At 37.5% G+C, this 17,217-nt stretch overlaps 1 protein-coding gene across 1 annotated transcript in view; it reads right to left on the minus strand.

Annotated features, from left to right (window-relative positions):
- SYCP2L (synaptonemal complex protein 2 like) overlaps positions 1 to 17,217 on the minus strand; it is a 117,024-nt gene that overhangs the window by 33,127 nt on the left and 66,680 nt on the right. The window contains exons 22-26 of the mRNA XM_043593132.1: positions 13,286 to 13,433; positions 12,617 to 12,666; positions 10,138 to 10,267; positions 9,067 to 9,140; positions 8,833 to 8,902 (exon numbers count right to left, since the gene is read on the minus strand). Coding sequence (XP_043449067.1) covers positions 8,833 to 8,902; positions 9,067 to 9,140; positions 10,138 to 10,267; positions 12,617 to 12,666; positions 13,286 to 13,433 — 472 coding nt within the window. The remainder of the gene's footprint in view (positions 1 to 8,832; positions 8,903 to 9,066; positions 9,141 to 10,137; positions 10,268 to 12,616; positions 12,667 to 13,285; positions 13,434 to 17,217) is intronic.

A 17,217-nucleotide genomic window follows, 5' to 3' on the forward strand; every position in this document is an offset into this window, starting at 1 on the left:
ATACATACATATACACATAAATAAGAGGGAGGCCTGGGTGGTTAAGTCAGTTGAGTGCCCGACTCTTGATTTCGGCTCATGTCATGATCCCAGGGTCGTGGGATTGAGCCCCACATCAGGCTCTGCACTGAGCATGAAACCTGCTTGGGATTCTATCTCTCTTTCCTTCTGACCCTCTCCCCTGATTGCACACACTCTCTAAAATAAAATAATAGTTAAAAATAGAGCTACCCTACAATCCAGTAACCACACTACTGGGTATTTGTGAAAAAATACAGAAACACTAATTCGAAAGAGGTACATGCAAAAAAAAAAAAAAAAAAGAGAGAGAGAAGGCCAAATGAAGAAATCTACTCTTGGGACGCCTGGGTGGCGCAGTCGGTTAAGCGTCCGACTTCAGCCAGGTCACGATCTCGTGGTCCGGGAGTTCGAGCCCCGCGTCAGGCTCTGGGCTGATGGCTCAGAGCCTGGAGCCAGTTTCCGATTCTGTGTCTCCCTCTCTCTCTGCCCCTCCCCCGTTCATGCTCTGTCTCTCTCTGTCCCAAAAATAAACGTTGAAAAAAATTAAAAAAAAAAAAAAGAAATCTACTCTTAACTATAGAGAACAAACACGGTGACCAGAGTGGAGGTGGGTAGGGGGATGCGTGAAATGAGTGATGGTGATTAAGGCGTGCACTTGTCATGATGAGCATTGGGTAATGTATGGAAGTGTTGAATCACTATATTGTACATGTGAAACTAACATAACACTGTATGTTAACTATACAGGAATTTAAAATAAAAAAGTTCTATTAAACACTTTTGATTAAAAAATAAAATGAAAATCATATCAAATGTCATTTCCAACTATAATGGTATAAAACTAGAAATCAATTACATCAAATAAGGAAAAATAGAAAAAACAAACACATAGAAGCTAATAACATGCTATTAAACAACGAATGGCTCCATATAGAAATCAAAGAAAAATTCAAATAATGCTTGGTGACAAATAAAAATGAAAACACAAGAATCTAAAATTTTTGCATTGCAGCAAAAGCAGTTCTAAAGGGGAAGTTTATAGTGGCATAGATCTACCTAAAAAAACAACAAAAATCTCAAATAAAGAATGAAAGATTACACCTAAAGAAACTAGAAAAAATAAAGACCGAAGTAAACAGAAAAGGAAGATTAGAGCAAATATAAATGAAGTACAAGCAAAATTTAAAAGCTCATTGAAACCTAGAATTGGTTCCTTGAAAAGACAAACAAATTGATAAACCGTGAGCAAGACACATCAAAAAACTTGAAAAATATGAAAAAAAAAACCCTACTGACACCACAGAGATTAAAACAAATTATAAAGGAATACTATAAAAGGTTCTATGAAAACAAATTGGGCAAACCAGGAGATGGGTAATGCCCAGAAATATAAAATTGAGCAAAATTGAGTAAGGAAGAGAGAAAATCTGAAGAGATTGATTACAAGTAAGGAGATCAAACAAGTAGCCCAAAACTTCCCAGCAAGCTAAACTTTATGACTACATGACTTTACTGGTAAACTCTATCAAAGAATATTAATCCTTGAGGTGCCTGGGTGGCTCAATAGGTTAAGCACCGGACTCTTGATGTCAGCTCAGGTCATGATCTCACTATTGTGAGACTGAGCTCCATATTGGACTCCAAGCTGAGCAGGAAGCCTCCCTGGGATTCTCTCTCTGCCTCTCTCTCTCTCTCTGCTCCTCTCTTGCTTGCGGTCTCTCCCTCTCTCTCAAAATAAACAAACATTTGGAAAAGGAAAGAATATAAATCCTCCTCTCAAACACTTCCCCCAAAACAGAAGAGGAGAGCACATTTCCAAATTCATTTTATGAGGCCAGTGCTACTATAATATCAAAACCAGAAAAAGAGGCCACAAGAAAATTATAGGCCAGTGTACTTGATGAACATAGATGCAAAACTCCTTAACATCATATTACCAAACTGCATTTACCAACTCATTAAAATGATCGTCATGATCAAGCACGATTTATTCCAGGGATGCAACAGTTCAATATCTGCACACCAACAGGATACGTAACATTCACAAGAGGAAGGATCAAAACCATATGGTCATCTCAACAGGTGCAGAAAAAGCATTTGACAAAATACAACATCCATTCATGTTAAAAAGTCTCAACAAGGTTAGTTTGGAGGAACATACCTCACATCACAAAGGCCGGTCATGAAAAACCCACTGTTAACATCACACTCAATGGTGAAAAGTGAACACTTTTTCTCTAAGATCAGGAATGAGACATGGATGTCTACTCCTACCACTTTCATTCAACCCTGCACTGAAAGCCCTAGCAGTCACAACTGACAAGGAAAAGAAATAAAAGCATCCAGGGGCGCCTGGGTGGCACAGTCGCTTAAGCGTCCGACTTCAGCCAGGTCACGATCTCGCGGTCTGTGAGTTTGAGCCCTGCGTCGGGCTCTGGGCTGATGGCTCAGAGCCTGGAGCCTGTTTCCGATTCTGTGTCTCCCTTTCTCTCTGCCCCTCCCCCGTTCATGCTCTGTCTCTCTCTGTCCCAAAAATAAACAAACGTTGAAAAAAAAAATTAAAAAAATAAAAAATAAAAAAATAAAAATAAAAATAAAAATAAAAATAAAAAAAAGCATCCATACTGGTAAGGAATAAAACTCTACTCACAGATGGCATCAAAGATACTAGGTATATAGAAAACCCAACAAAACCTCTACCAAATATGCTCAGAATGACTAGATTTAGCAGTTTCCAGAGACGGAATATATACAAATCTTCTGCATTTATTATACACTCATAAAGTAGAAGAGAAATTAATAAGGCAATCCCACCTATAATTATACCACAAAGAACTTACCTAGTAAAACAAATGTAACCAAGGAGGTGAAAGACCTGTACACTGAGAACTGTAAGACATCGATGGAAGAAATTAAAGACAACATAAATGCCAAGATATGCCATGTTCATGGACTGGAAGAATTAATATTTGTTAAAATGTCCATACTACCCAAAGCAATCTATAGATTCAGTGTAATCCCTATCCACACAGCAACAGCATTGTTCACACATCTCAGAACAAATAATCCTAAAGTTGATATGGAACCATGCAAGACTGCAAAGCCAAAGCAATCATGAGAAAGAAGAACAAAACTGGAGGTATCACAACAAGGTACAAATCACTATCTTTAAGAGATATTTTCACTCTCATGTTCACTGCAGCATTATTAACAATAGCCGAGACATGGAAATAATGAAAGTGTCCATCAGCAGATGAATGGACAAGGAAGATGTGGCATATATACACTATGGGGTATCATTCAGTGATTAAAAGATGGAAATCCTGGCATTTGTGACAATAAGGTTGGACTTGAAGGCACTATGCTAAGTAAGCCAGATAGAGAAAGTATTGTATGATCTCTATCGCTATATGATGATGCATGTATAATCTAAAAAACCGAACTGCTCAAAAGATGAATTGTTTGTTTCCAATAGTGGGGGTAGGGAGGAAATGGATGAAGTTGGTCAAATGGTATATACTTCATGGTCAAATGAGGTTATAAGATGAATACGTTTGGGGAATGTAATGTATAGCATGATGACTACAGTTAGCAATACTGCATTGAATATTTGAAAGTAGCTAAAAGAGTAGATCTTAAAAAAATTCTCTTCTCGCGGTCCGTGAGTTCGAGCCCCGCGTCAGGCTCTGGGCTGATGGCTCGGAGCCTGGAGCCTGTTTCCGATTCTGTGTCTCCCTCTCTCTCTGCCCCTCGCCCATTCATGCTCTGTCTCTCTCTGTCCCAAAAATAAATAAACGTTGAAAAAAAAATTAAAAAAAAAAAATTCTCACACACAAAAAAACTATTTGAAGTAACCTATGTATTGACCTTATTGTGGTAATCCTTTTGCAACATATACATATATCATATTGTATACCTTATTCATTATTTGTCAACTAAATCTCAATAAAGCTGGAAAATAAAATTTATAGAAGCATGAAAGTTCCTCGAACAACTATGTCAACCTTAAAGAAGAGTCAAGAGGATCAACTCTCCCTATTAGATAGCAAGATGTGCTATGAAATTAGAGTAATAAAAAAAAGATAGTATTAGTGTGATAATCCAGACAGACCTATGAAACGCTAAAGAGCTCCCAGAGATTGACCTACATTTATATGGGAACTTAATATTTGACAGAAAGCATTTTAACACCAGGGGAACAATAAAAATTATTTAGAGGTGACACAAAAGACTTAAAATCATTAAATGATTTTAACATCTGGATCATTACTAAAGCCATATGAAACTAAGAAATCCACCTGGATAAGAGATTTCAGTGTGTAAGACAGAAGTCTAAAATTAAAAGAAAATTAAAAGAGTATCTTGGTTATCTAGGGAAACAGATAAGCATTACCAAAGGGGAGAAAAAAAGCAAACAAACCCAAATAATTGGGTTACATTAAAGTTGAGCAATCCTGCCCTGTAAAGAAACTTAACACAATTTTAGTAGGCAGACAATAGATTGGAAGATGTTTGCAATACTACAAACAGATACAAAAAGATAAAGCAAAAGAGACTGACATCTAGAATATTCAAGCAGCTACTTTAAAAAAAGACAAGACAGAAACCTCAATGAAAAAGAGTGCAAGAGATATCAAAAGGAATTTACAGAAGAAGAAACCCCAAAGACACACAAGCATATAAAGAGATATCTAGCTTAGTTATCAGAGAAATGGAAATGTAAAACAATGAAATACCAGGTTGCCCTATTAGACTGACAAAACTTGGAAAGCTGTGTAATGCCAACTATTAGTGGGGGTACAGAAATTTAGAAACACTTTGCACTTCTTGTGGGAATTTATAATCATACCATTCAGGAGAGCAATTAATCTCATTAGGGTGCATAAGAAGATACACATAAGGTGTCCATTACTTTTGGTGATGACATGGAATTAAAAGTCATTGGTATCCATTACGGAGAGAGGATAGGCAAAGTGTAGTAGATACATAACAGGAGTACTAGAGCAATGAACATAGATCTTAAAAACTGCTGAGTAAAATAAGAAATGAGATATAACAATACTATTTACATAAAATTACATGCATTTGCTTTACTATTTTATAAGAACATATATAAACAAAAGTTGAGTATTAAACATTTTACAAGGTGAGGGAAATGGGGAGATATTGGTCAAAGGGTACAAACTTCCAGTGATAAGATTAAGAAATTCCGGGGATCTAATGTACAGCATGGTGATTTTAGTTAGCAATATACAGCATGGCGATTTCAGGTCAGATTTTAGTGTTATATACTTGAAAGCTGCTAAGAGAGTAGGTCTTAATTGTTCTCACCACAAAAAAGAAAATGGTAAATGCTCTGATGTAATCATTTTCCAATATATAAGTGTATCAAATCAATGTGTATTCTACCCAGTGAAAATTTATTCAAGAATAAGAGTCATTTTCATACAAGCAAAAATTGAGACATTCATTCCTACAAGCAGACCTTCACAAAAGATATATTTTAGGCAGAAAGAGGTCCCCCAAAATGTGGAAGTGTAAGACACAGGAAAAATGTAAGCAAAATGGTAAATATATAGGTGTATAAAAATGGACATTACTACATAAAAACAATGTCTTAAGGTTTAAAATTAAAATAAAGAACACTACCACATGTTGTGGTTGGGGCAGGCTAATGGGATTCAAGAGTCTTAAGTTCCTATACATAATCTAGGAGGAAAATAATGTTATTGATTAGACTTTAAAAAGTTATGCATGTTATGATTTCTAAGTCAACCAGTAAATGAAAAGAAATAGAGTATATAAATGATTAGAAGAAGAAATAGAATTAAGAATAAAATACATAAAATGCTTAAGCAAAATGAGAAACACTCAAGCAAAATAATATGAGAAACAAACAAAATGTTTGGGTCACACAGAAAGGACAAAATAAATTGGTAGATACAACCCAAATACAGGAGTATTACATTAAATGTAAATGGACTAAATACTCCAGTAAAAATGCATACTATTATATGAGGGCTGGGGGAGTCCAATTATAGGCTGCTTACAAAGGATATCTGTAACATGAGTATATATATGTTACGCATAAAAGGATAAAAAACTTATACCATGCCAATGCTTAACAAAAGAAAGAAACTTCAAGACAAAAAGATTACTGAAGATAAAGGCAGTCACTTTGTAATAAAAATTTCAGTATTATGTGGATACACCATTTTATATTCATAAGAACCTAAATATATTTTATACAAAGCAAAATTGAACAGAACCAGAAAGAGAAATTGGTGAGTCCACAAACATAATAAGAGGTTTTGGCGTACTACTCTCAACAACTGATAGAACAATTAGACTGAAAAAAATTAGTAAGAATATAAAATTTGAAGAACATAGTTAAGAAAAGTGTCTTAATGGATGTACATTTGTATAGACATTACAGTAACTGTGAAATGTACTCTCTTAACAAGTTAGCTTTTTAAAAAGGTTGACATATACTGTGTCAAAAAGTATATCTCAAGATTTCAAAGGATTAAGTTATACAGACTCTAGCCACAATGTGTCCTCTAGCCACAATGCAAACAAACCAGAAAAGAGTAACAGAATCATAGCTAAAAGAAAATCCCCTACCATTTGAATCAGGAAATACACATCCAGAGCACCTAGGTGGCTCAATCAGTTAAAACATCTGACTCCTGATTTCAATTCAGGTCACGACCCCACAGTTTGTGATTAGAGCCTGAGTCAGACTCTGCACTGACAACATGGAGACTGCTTAGGATTTTCTCTCTCCCTCTCTCTTTGCCCCTCCCCTGCTCACGTACATTCTTTCTCTGTCTCAAAATAAATAAACTTTAAAAAAAAAGAAAAGAAATACATTTCCAGGTAATCCTTGGGTCAAAGAAAAAAATTTTAAAAATAGAAAATACTTCAAAGTGATAATGTATGTTACAATGTGTGGCACTCACCTATAATGATAAGAAATGTACACCATTAAAAATATAGAATGTAGGAAATCATGTATGAGACTATCTTTGACTTTTTGGTAGGGAAGAATTTCTCAAGACTAAAAAGTGCTAACCATAGAGAAAAGATTAATAAATTAGAATTCATCAAAATTAAAAACTTTATCCGAAAAACCAGGCATAAAAACCTACAGTGAGAGCATCACAAAAAGAGAAGGTGCAAACCACATAGTGGAAGAAGACATTTACAAGACCTATAACCAAGTCCTCAACATACGAAGAGTTCCTAGGAAGAGATATAAAAGGACCATCCTTTAGACAAGTGGGCAAGACATTTTAGACACTACACAAAAGAGGAAATTCAGATGGCTAACGTACAAGATGATGCTTAATCTTATTCGGGGATATTCAAATGAAAACTTCAACATGTGTACATACATAAACACACACAGAAATTTTAAAATCCCAAGGGTTGGGTAACATGAAGCAACACAACTCTTGTACACAGCTGACGAGAAAGCAAATTGATACAACCAGTTTGGAAAACCGGTTTGGCACATCTTCAATAGTTAAAGATATATAAACTCTGTGGTCTACCAATTCTATTCCCAAAAATATACCTAGAGAACATTTTACACATAGGTACCAGGAGAAACGTGTGCAATTCTGCACGGTGGCATTATTTAGAAACAACCCAAACTGCAAACAATCCAAATGTGCCACCGCCCTAGGACAGATGAAATATGCTCTATTCATATAACCAAACGTTATGCTGTGATTAAAACGAATACGCTTTCACCCACACCCATCAGCATGAATAGATTTTACAAATGATATTGACCAGAAGCAGGCCACATGAAATTTACACTTGTTTGTATTTTACGTGAGATAAAACTACATTACATATTATTTAGGGATGCATACCAAGAAAGAATAATAAAGAAAAGCAACAGAAACCTTTTCACGAAAGTCAGGACTGTCATGATCTCTTCAAGGGATGGAGGGAAGTAACAGCACATGATCAAGTGTGGAAGGTGTGGAAGATGCTAGGTCAGCGACAATATTCTAGTTCTCGCTCTGGGTTGGGGTTACACACACGTTCGCTTTAGAACCATTCTTTAAACTGTGCACATATTTTACATTCTCTTCTGAGGGTAGGATATGTATCACGATGTAGAAATGAAAAAAAAAAAAGAAAAGCAGTGGAATCCAACACAAAATTAAGGCTAATGGGCTCCCATGAAGGGGGAAAGGGCAGGGATGGATTTGGGGTGGCGCCTACCAAGACTGTGAGACAGCAATGTTCTTTTTCTTAACCTGGATGTTGATTCACAGATGTTTGTTGCGTTGACATACCGCACATAATATACGCTACGTACAATATATAGCCATTTGAATCTTCCGGATACCTCATTTAAAATGTAAGGAGAAAACAAACTATTCAGGAACATCATCAAGAGTGGCTAGGTGCTATCCTAATTCACAGCACTGTGAACAGGCCTGCCTGAAAACCTTATCATAAACTGTAAGTGACCAACTTACTGGAGAGTGGAAAGAACCCCTGGACCAGATCCTTAGCAAAGTGCCCCCACTGAGGCCTCCTTTGAGGCTGGAGAAGAGGTAGCTGGCCCCAAGCTATATGCTTCTTGAAACTTCTTGGTCCTGAACAAACCACCTCCCGCCCCCGTGTCTCCTTGACCTTCATGCACTTTTTGAGCAGGTAAGCAGATCACAGTGCTCTCTCCAACACTCTGTAGAGTGATTTTTCTCTGCTGCAATTAGAATAACAGCCCAGCCTGTCAAAAGCAAATTAATTTTGCTTTATTCTGCAAAGATTTTAGTGCTCTCTCACCTCTGTCTTCCAAGTTTTGCAGCTTATGTTTGAACCCAGTACTTTTCGTCAACGATTCTTGGTCCACCGTCTCAAAAAAAAAAAAAAAAAAAAAGAAAAGAAAAAGAAAAGGCCATAAAAATCTATTCAAATAAGAAACAAATGGTGCTACATCATCCCTTAAGAAGGAATAAGTACATTATGCAAGTATAATATTAGTTCTGGAAAACCAGTTGAATAACAATTAAATAGTACCTTAGATACATTTTCTTCAACTTCTGAGTGCTCCAAGGAAGACAGATCGCTCAGTGGGTGGGGACTTTGAAGTTCTGAGTGTTAGAACAGTTTCAAGGGAATAAACAAGCTTAGAAGCAACTTCAGGTAATAAACGTCAGTCTCTATATTAAATATGACCATCCAAAAAATGGTACTAAATGAAAACAAACAAAAAAAACTTGCACCTTTCAGGGCATGTATGGTTATTAGGTTTGTAGATCTGTAGATAAAATCAAGAGCCTCAACTAAATCAGCCCCTTTCATAGCTGCCCACCACCTGGCCCCAAATATACAGGCAAGGCTCCTACTACCTCAAGTTTGTGACCTTTCTTCCTCCTCTCATAGTTCCACTTCCTTATTTCCTCGTACTCTCTAACAGTATATTTTTCTTTTTCTCTTCTCCTTACTCCTTTCGTCCCGGTGGCGGCCAAGCTAAGAGGTTGTCAGTCACGTCCTTACGGACTGCTATCATGTGCTTGGTAACGTGCTAAGCTGCAGAACTGATCAAGCAGAACAAACCAAAATCCCTAGCCTTACAAGAGATGTGAATAGTTTTTCATAAAATACAGTGGAGGTTAAGATACACCTAGCGGAACAAAGGTTGGCAAACTGGCCCCTCAAGTCAAATCCAGTCTACCACCTGGTTTTATAAAGTTTTATGGAAACACAGCCATGCCCGTTGGTTTACATCTTGTCTGTGGTTCATCTGGGGCTACAACTGCCGAGCTGAATAGTTGCAACAGAAACTATAGGGGCCAAAAAGCAAAAAAAAAAGAAATTTACTATCTGGTTCTTTACAGAAAAGGTCTACCAATCCCTGTTATAAGTCATCACCTGAGTTTTCGTGCTTCTTTAAAGATGAACACAAGCTAATCTCAAATGTTAAAGCAAAATTAAAACAATATCCTCTGTTTTTTGCTAATGAGTAAATTAAAGAAAAGATAGTATTTGTACTTTTAACAGATATTCAAAACAATTTTTTGTTTAGTTCTAAGTATTTTTCCTAAAATATAAGTTTTTTTCTATGTAAATCAACAGAAAATCAGGTACCTGCTTTCTGGGCAGAATCTTCAGGAGTTAAAAGGGCAGAACCACTGTGAAATTTTGTTCCAGAAATTTTTGGAGGTATGGAATTATTTTGGTTGGAGGTATCTTTCCATAGCGGTATTAGAAGTTTAGCCTAAAATATAGTACCTTTTTAAGAGTGTTAACATTCATAACCCCTCAAAATAGTTTTTAGAAACTCCAATACATTTCTAATAACTTTTAACATAATTTAAGGGGGCACCTGGGTCATGATCTCATGGTTTGTGGGTTCAAGCCCCGTGTTGGGCTCTGTGCTGGCAATGTGGAACCTGCTTGGGATTCTCTCTCTCTCCTTCTCTCTTACCTGTTTCCCACTTGCTCACTCGCTCTCTCTCAAAATATATAAACAAACTTAAAAAATAAAAAAAAAATTAAATGCTTTAAGTGTTGGATTTGCTCCATTTGAAAATAAACACTAAGACCATAAGATCCTAGAATTGGAAGCACATGGTCATATATCAATTCATAATTCTAACTCAAAGATAAGTCTAATCAAAGTTCTCAAAGTAGGGAACACAGCATCAGCAGCACCCCAGAACTTGACAGAAATGCAAATTCCAGAGCCCCATCTATTATTTACTCAGTCAGCAACAATGGGATGGAACCTAGCAATCTGCATTTAAACAAGCCTTCTTGGTCATTCTGATGATCCCTGCAGTTTGAGAACCACGTCTTATAAATAAAGTTTTATTGAAACGCAACACGCCCATTGCTTTAGGTATTGTTCATGGCTGCTTTCACGCTACAGTGGAAGAGATGTATAGTCACCACAGAAAATATTTACAATCTTCTGTGTCTAGAATGTTAACAACATTTACATCTAACCCTTCACAGAAAAAGTTTGCTGATTCCTGCCCTAAATTATCCTCTTATACTCCAACACAGAGAAATGAATTTTGGATGCTAATATTTGTACAAACTCAGTAATGCCCTTGCCGGAAAATAAACAGACTTCCTGTCAGTTGCAGACCTTAAATGTATGGATTCTCAAAGCCTTGGTGTTTGGGGTTATTTCAAACAAAAGCTGTATGTACTTAAAATTTTTCTTTTGGCCTATTGCTAACAGATAACTCCTATTAGTTTGAACTATTCAAACAAATATTTAGGTCCTCACTCTGGCTCACAGCTTTAAACTATGAACTATCTTTGTCGGTGTAGAACAGGACAGTCCCTTAGATTCACAGAGGACAGCGGATGGAAGGGGGAAGGTGGGGACAGATAACTAGCTGTGATGGGAGTACTAAGCACATTAGATTTCTGCACGGGTGGGCAGGGTGCTGCTGATGCCCTGAGAATCCCAGAAGCCCTCCCCTTAGAAAACTCATATACTTTGCACTATATGTGTAGCCTATATAGTTCATTTGACAAAGAACAAAAACCAACTATTTAGAGGAGTAATTCAGCTTGAACAGGAAAAATTGGCTTTGAATTTGTCTGGACAACACTAGTGTCCAATTTTTTTTTTTTTTAACGTTTATTTATTCTTAGAGAGAGCATGAGTGGGGGAGGGGCAGAGAAAGAGGGAGACACAGATTCTGAGGCAGGCTCCAGGCTCTGGGCTGTCAGCTCAGAACCTAATGCAGGGCTCAAACTCACGAACTGCGAGATCATGACCTGAGCTGAAGCCAGATACTTCACTGACTGAGCCAACCACATGCCCAGGGTCCAATATTTTTAACTATGTTATTTTGTTATTTTTTTAACGTTTATTTTTGAGAGACAGAAAGAAAGAGAGAGAGACAGAGTGTGAGAGGGGTGGCAGGAACGCAGAGAGAGGGAGCCACAGAATCAGAAGCAGGCTTCAGGCTCCAAGCTGTCAGCACAGAGCCCGACACGGGGCTGGAACTCACAAGCTGTGAGATCATGACCTGAGCCGAAGTCAGACGCTTAACCGACTGAACCACCCGGGTGCCCCCTTAACTATGTTACTTTAAAACAAGAATGACCAAAGTGAATTCAGAAACTTTGAGGGTTTATTCAATATTTATGTAAGCCTGAAGTCATTTCAACCACTTACAAAGATTTAAATGTTTAAGTCATTAAAAGCTTTAGAAATAACAGGTCAGCCAACTGAAAACCAAGGGAAGAATTAAACCAAGAAGTTTATTTCAAAGTGTTAATTCAGAGAGCGTATATTTACAGGAAGTCAGGATAGCCCAGATTTTAGCATCATTCGTAATAAACATCTTTCAACAAATTTGGCAACAGTGAAGAAAGATCCTTAACTGTTTACCCAAGATTCACACTAAATAACCATTTATAAGACCTTGCAATTTCTATTGACAGCGATTTATGTACCAACAAACTACTGGTTATTCTCCTATTCCTGAAAGAAGATTTTTTTTTTTTTTGGAGAAATAAATGACATTTAACCCTAAACAGATTGAACTGTTTCATGCTGATGCCCTAGGGGCACATGGCAGCCCAGATCAAATTTACTTACTTCGTCCTTCTCATGGTCACTGCCGCTGCTGGGAGGGGAAAATGGCAAAACTAAAAGAAAAGAAGTGTACAACAGGGAAGTTTGCTTATGAGACACACAAAAATTCATTTCTCCCTCTCTCCCAGTTATACATGCCCATACTAGAAGTGATTCCCACATCCTGAAGCGTGCTCACATGTGTAGCTCTTAAGATCCCTTTCTAATATCCGCCTTGTTCCTGAGACCTCACCCCCCGACATGAATTTTATGCTCCAGACCCTACCTCTGATGCTGTCCTCACGTCAATTTGTCCTCGTAATTTTACCTCTTTTAAAACATCTCCTCTTCTGCACACCTCTCTGAGTGCTGGTCTTTCCCAAGGGTTCGCTCAAATCCCACCTGCCTCTTCCTTGAAGCTTCTCCTAGCTCCTTCTTCCAGCTCATGCTAGATGATCCTTATCTGAACTCCTACTCCCTTTATCTGCAGCTCATATTTAATTATCGGTCAATTCTACATTCTCTCGTATGGTTTCGTGGACGTACATGTTGGCCTTTCCAACGTAATCGTAGCAGGGAAGGGAGGGCACGTCATCAGTTTGTCTTTGGTACCCTCCCTCCTTCCGTCACATAACTGAAAAATGCCTGATTTATTGGAAAAACGACTTGAAAGAAGACACGGACCAAACTCACTTCTCACACTACTTCTAATTCTCGTCTTTTTTCTCCCAGAATACGGTCTTAGGGATTTCCTTTTTTGGTTACTGGTCCAAGATCGTTCACTGGTCCCAGTACTCGAATCCTGATCACTCTCTGAGAAGAGGTGTTTCCTGTAATTAAACTTTCACAAGCACAGATGAGAAATGAGCCCTATTCACAGGGTGTTAGTGTCCTTTATGTACAATTAAACATATCGCTACAGGGTCAGACAAAAGACCAGTAACTCCTTCTAGAAGACTGGGCTCTCCTGTAGTGTAAAGGCAGAGAAGTAAGGAGAGGGGAGAAAAAGAACAGGTTTCATCAGTCAGTTCTCAACCAAACTGCTGTTGTGAGGGATGGGAGTCCTCTCTCATCAAAAATAGTTGCAACTGAAGAGACCATAGGTGACTGTTCAGAAGCTGACATACCTGAATATCATCCCAACACTTTTAACTTCAAAATATTATTGCAAGTGACAGAAGAATTTATAAAAATACTTTTTTCAATGACAAGCATGTCATTTAGAGTAAAGTCAAACAAGGGAATAATTTCTATTTAAACCTCAAAGTATTTTTGAAAGTAAGACTAGCCTGGGGCGCCTGGGTGGCTCAGTTGGTTAAGCATCGAACTTCAGCTCAGGTCATGATCTCATGGTCCGTGAGTTCTGCTCAGGTCATGACCTCATGGTCCGTGAGTTCGGCTCAGGTCATGATCTCATGGTCCGTGAGTTCAGCTCAGGTCATGATCTCATGGTCCGTGAGTTCAAGCCCCGGGGCCGGGCTCTGTGCTGACAGCTCAGAGCCTGGAGCCTGCTTCAGATTCTGTGTCTCCTTCTCCGCCCCTCCCCTGCTCATACTCTGTCTCAAAAATAAATAAACATTAAAAAATGTTTTAAAAACAAGAGCAAGCTTTCCTTCATTTCGTGCACAGAATTAAAAAACCATGCGGCAAGGCTTGGCCAGTTTCTTTAGCTTATGTAAAAAGGTCTTGTTATTCACAAAACAAAAATCTAGAGCAGTAGCTCTTAAATTTGGCTGCATGTTACAATCGTGGGGGTGGGAGAGCTTTAAAAATTTCCAGGGCCTAAATATCACCCTAGATCAGTTAAGTCAGAATCTTTGGGGGAAGGGACCCAGGCTCCAATAGTCTCATCAGCTTTCCTAGCGTGTTTCCAGTTCAAAGACTGAGCAGCAGAGAGTGAGGACCATTGCTAAAAGCAAGCCAGATGGAGACTTAACTTGATGAAAGCCCATGATCTCAATTAAAAAAATTTCATTTAATGTTCATTATAGAGTTTTTAAAATGCACTGACTATGGACTTGGAGCAGTGTGCTTCCTGAAGTGAGAGGCACACAGAAAGGGTGTAAGTTGGTGCAAATAGGAATGAAAAAAAACCACATTATGGACTCACAGTAAATACTTTCATTTCAGTTCATCAACACTTCTGATTCAATTCAGGATAAATCACAGGTGCTAGAGGGTCCTTAACACTTTTCTCCTACTTAATCTTTTTTAACAAAGCAAGAACGGACTTTCGTTTTAAAAGTGAAATAATTTTTTTATAATAAGTCTCAGATCAATTTAATTAGAGATAATGAAGGACCAGGGCAGGGACACATTTTGAAGAAGACTTGCAGATAACTGAAATTTTGAAAGTAACTGCCTTAAGACAAGTAAAGTTACTCCATTACCGACATCCTTGTTTCTGGCTTTCTCTCCGCCTCGGAAGCAGAATCTGCCCTAAAACAAAATAGGTCAGATGAACAGAACTGTATCAACACTGCCTTCTCCCTCCCTTCACTGCCCAGCCCAGACATTTTCCCCCCTTTCTGTGCCCTTTGTCTGATTGTGAGCCCAGTGCGTGGGAGGTACCCCCCACCCCCAATCCTGCAGACCGACTTCTTATAACCCATTTCTATAGATTCTCTACCAGATAACAACTGGTTCTTTAAAGCAAAGGAATCTTTGTTGGATTCTTCTCTGCCGGGCATACAGAGAACTGGGAAGGCCAAGTTAAAACCAGCAGGGAAGCAGGGAGGTGTGGCAATGCTGCAGAATGGCATTTCCTGCCTGGCTCTTCCTTAGAATCAACAAGGAAGCTCAACAAGAAAGTTCTTCCCAATAATTAGTGAATATTGAACAATTTCTCATATACCTGCTGGCCATTTATGGTCTTCGGAGAAGTGTCTATTTAAGTCCTTTGCCTGCTTTTTAAATTGGGCTGATTTTATGGCTATTGAGTTGTAGGAGTTCCTTAGGTATTTTGGTAATTAACTCCTTATTGGATATATGCTGTGATTTAAAAAAAAACAACCACACCCAAAAGATAACAAGTGTTGGTGAAAATGCGGAGAAATTGAAACACTTACAAATTGTTTGTAGGAGCGTAAAATGGTATAGCAACCATGGAAAACACTATAGAAATCCCTCAAAAAATTAAAAGTAGAACTATCGTATGATCCAGCAATTGTATTTCCGGGTATACACCCAAAAGAATTAAAATCAAGAGCTTGACGAGATACTGGCAATCCCATATTCATTTACGTATTACTTACAATAGTCAAGTTATGGAGACAATATGGATAAAATGTGGTGTTATATACATTACTTACAGACAGACACACACAAATACTATTCAGTATTAAAAGAAAATCCTGAAATATGTAACAACATGGATAAACTTGGAAGGCATTTTGATAAAATAAGCCAGCCGCAAAAGGACAAATAGAGCATGCTTCTACTTCTAGAATATCTAACGTGATATCTACATATCTGATATTTTAGATATCCGATACCTAAAATAGTCAAACAATAGAAACAATAGAGAGGTTATTGAAAGGAGATGGAGAGAGAAATATGGAGTTATTTTTCAATAGGTATAACATTGTGTAAGATGCAGGATAAGTTTTAGAGATCCATTGTTTCACACTGTGCCTACAGTTAACAATACTGTGCTCTGCACTTAAAAATGTGTCAAGATGGTAGAACTCACGCTAAGTGTTTTTGTCATAATGAAAACCAAAATCAAAGACAAACGAAAAAGCTAACACACCATATTTCTGGGTAACCATTGATCCACTTTCTGCCTCTATAAATTAGTTTGCATTTTCCAGTATCTTATATGAATGGAATCATACAACGTGTACTCTTTTTTGTCTGGCTTCTTTCATTTGGCATGATTATTTGGAGATTATTCAGTTGTGTGTATCAACTTTTTATTTCTTTTTATTCCTGAGTAGTAGTCCGTCATGTGGATATACTAAAATCTGTTTATGCACTCATCTGTTGATGGGCATTTGGGTTGTTTCCAGTTCAGGATAATTACAAATAAAGCTGCTCTAAACACTCATTTGTGTGGACATATGCTGTTCCTTCTCTCGGGTAGATGGCTAGGAGTGGAGAAGCGAGACTGTAAGACACGTACATATTTAACATTTTAAAAAACTACCAGCAGTGTATAAAGTTCCAGTTGTTCTTCATCCTCACCAACAATTGGTATAGTCTGTATTTCTCATTTTAATCACTGTACTACATGTGTGCTAGTATCTCATAATTTTAATCTAGATTTCCCTAATAGCTCATGACATTGAACAAGTACTTAGCTATCATCTGTAGATCTTCCTTACTGAAGTGGCTGTTCAAATCTTTTGCCTATATTTTTACCGGGTTGTAGTTTTGTTATTGAATTTTGAGAGTACTTAACATATTTTGGGTACAAGTCCTTTAACAAGTACAGGTTTTACCAATTTTTTCTGCAAGTGTGTATCCGCTCCCTTCATTCTAAATTTTTTTTGAAAGTTTTAAATTTTGATTAAGTTCAATTTATCAATTTGTTTTCTTATGGCCCGCACTTTGGTGTTATATCTAAAAAATCTTTGCCTAATGGAAGGTCACAAAGATGTTTTCTTATGCTTTCTTTCAGTTAG

Source organism: Prionailurus bengalensis, chromosome B2, assembly GCF_016509475.1.
Source record: "Prionailurus bengalensis isolate Pbe53 chromosome B2, Fcat_Pben_1.1_paternal_pri, whole genome shotgun sequence".
NCBI lineage: Eukaryota > Metazoa > Chordata > Mammalia > Carnivora > Felidae > Prionailurus > Prionailurus bengalensis.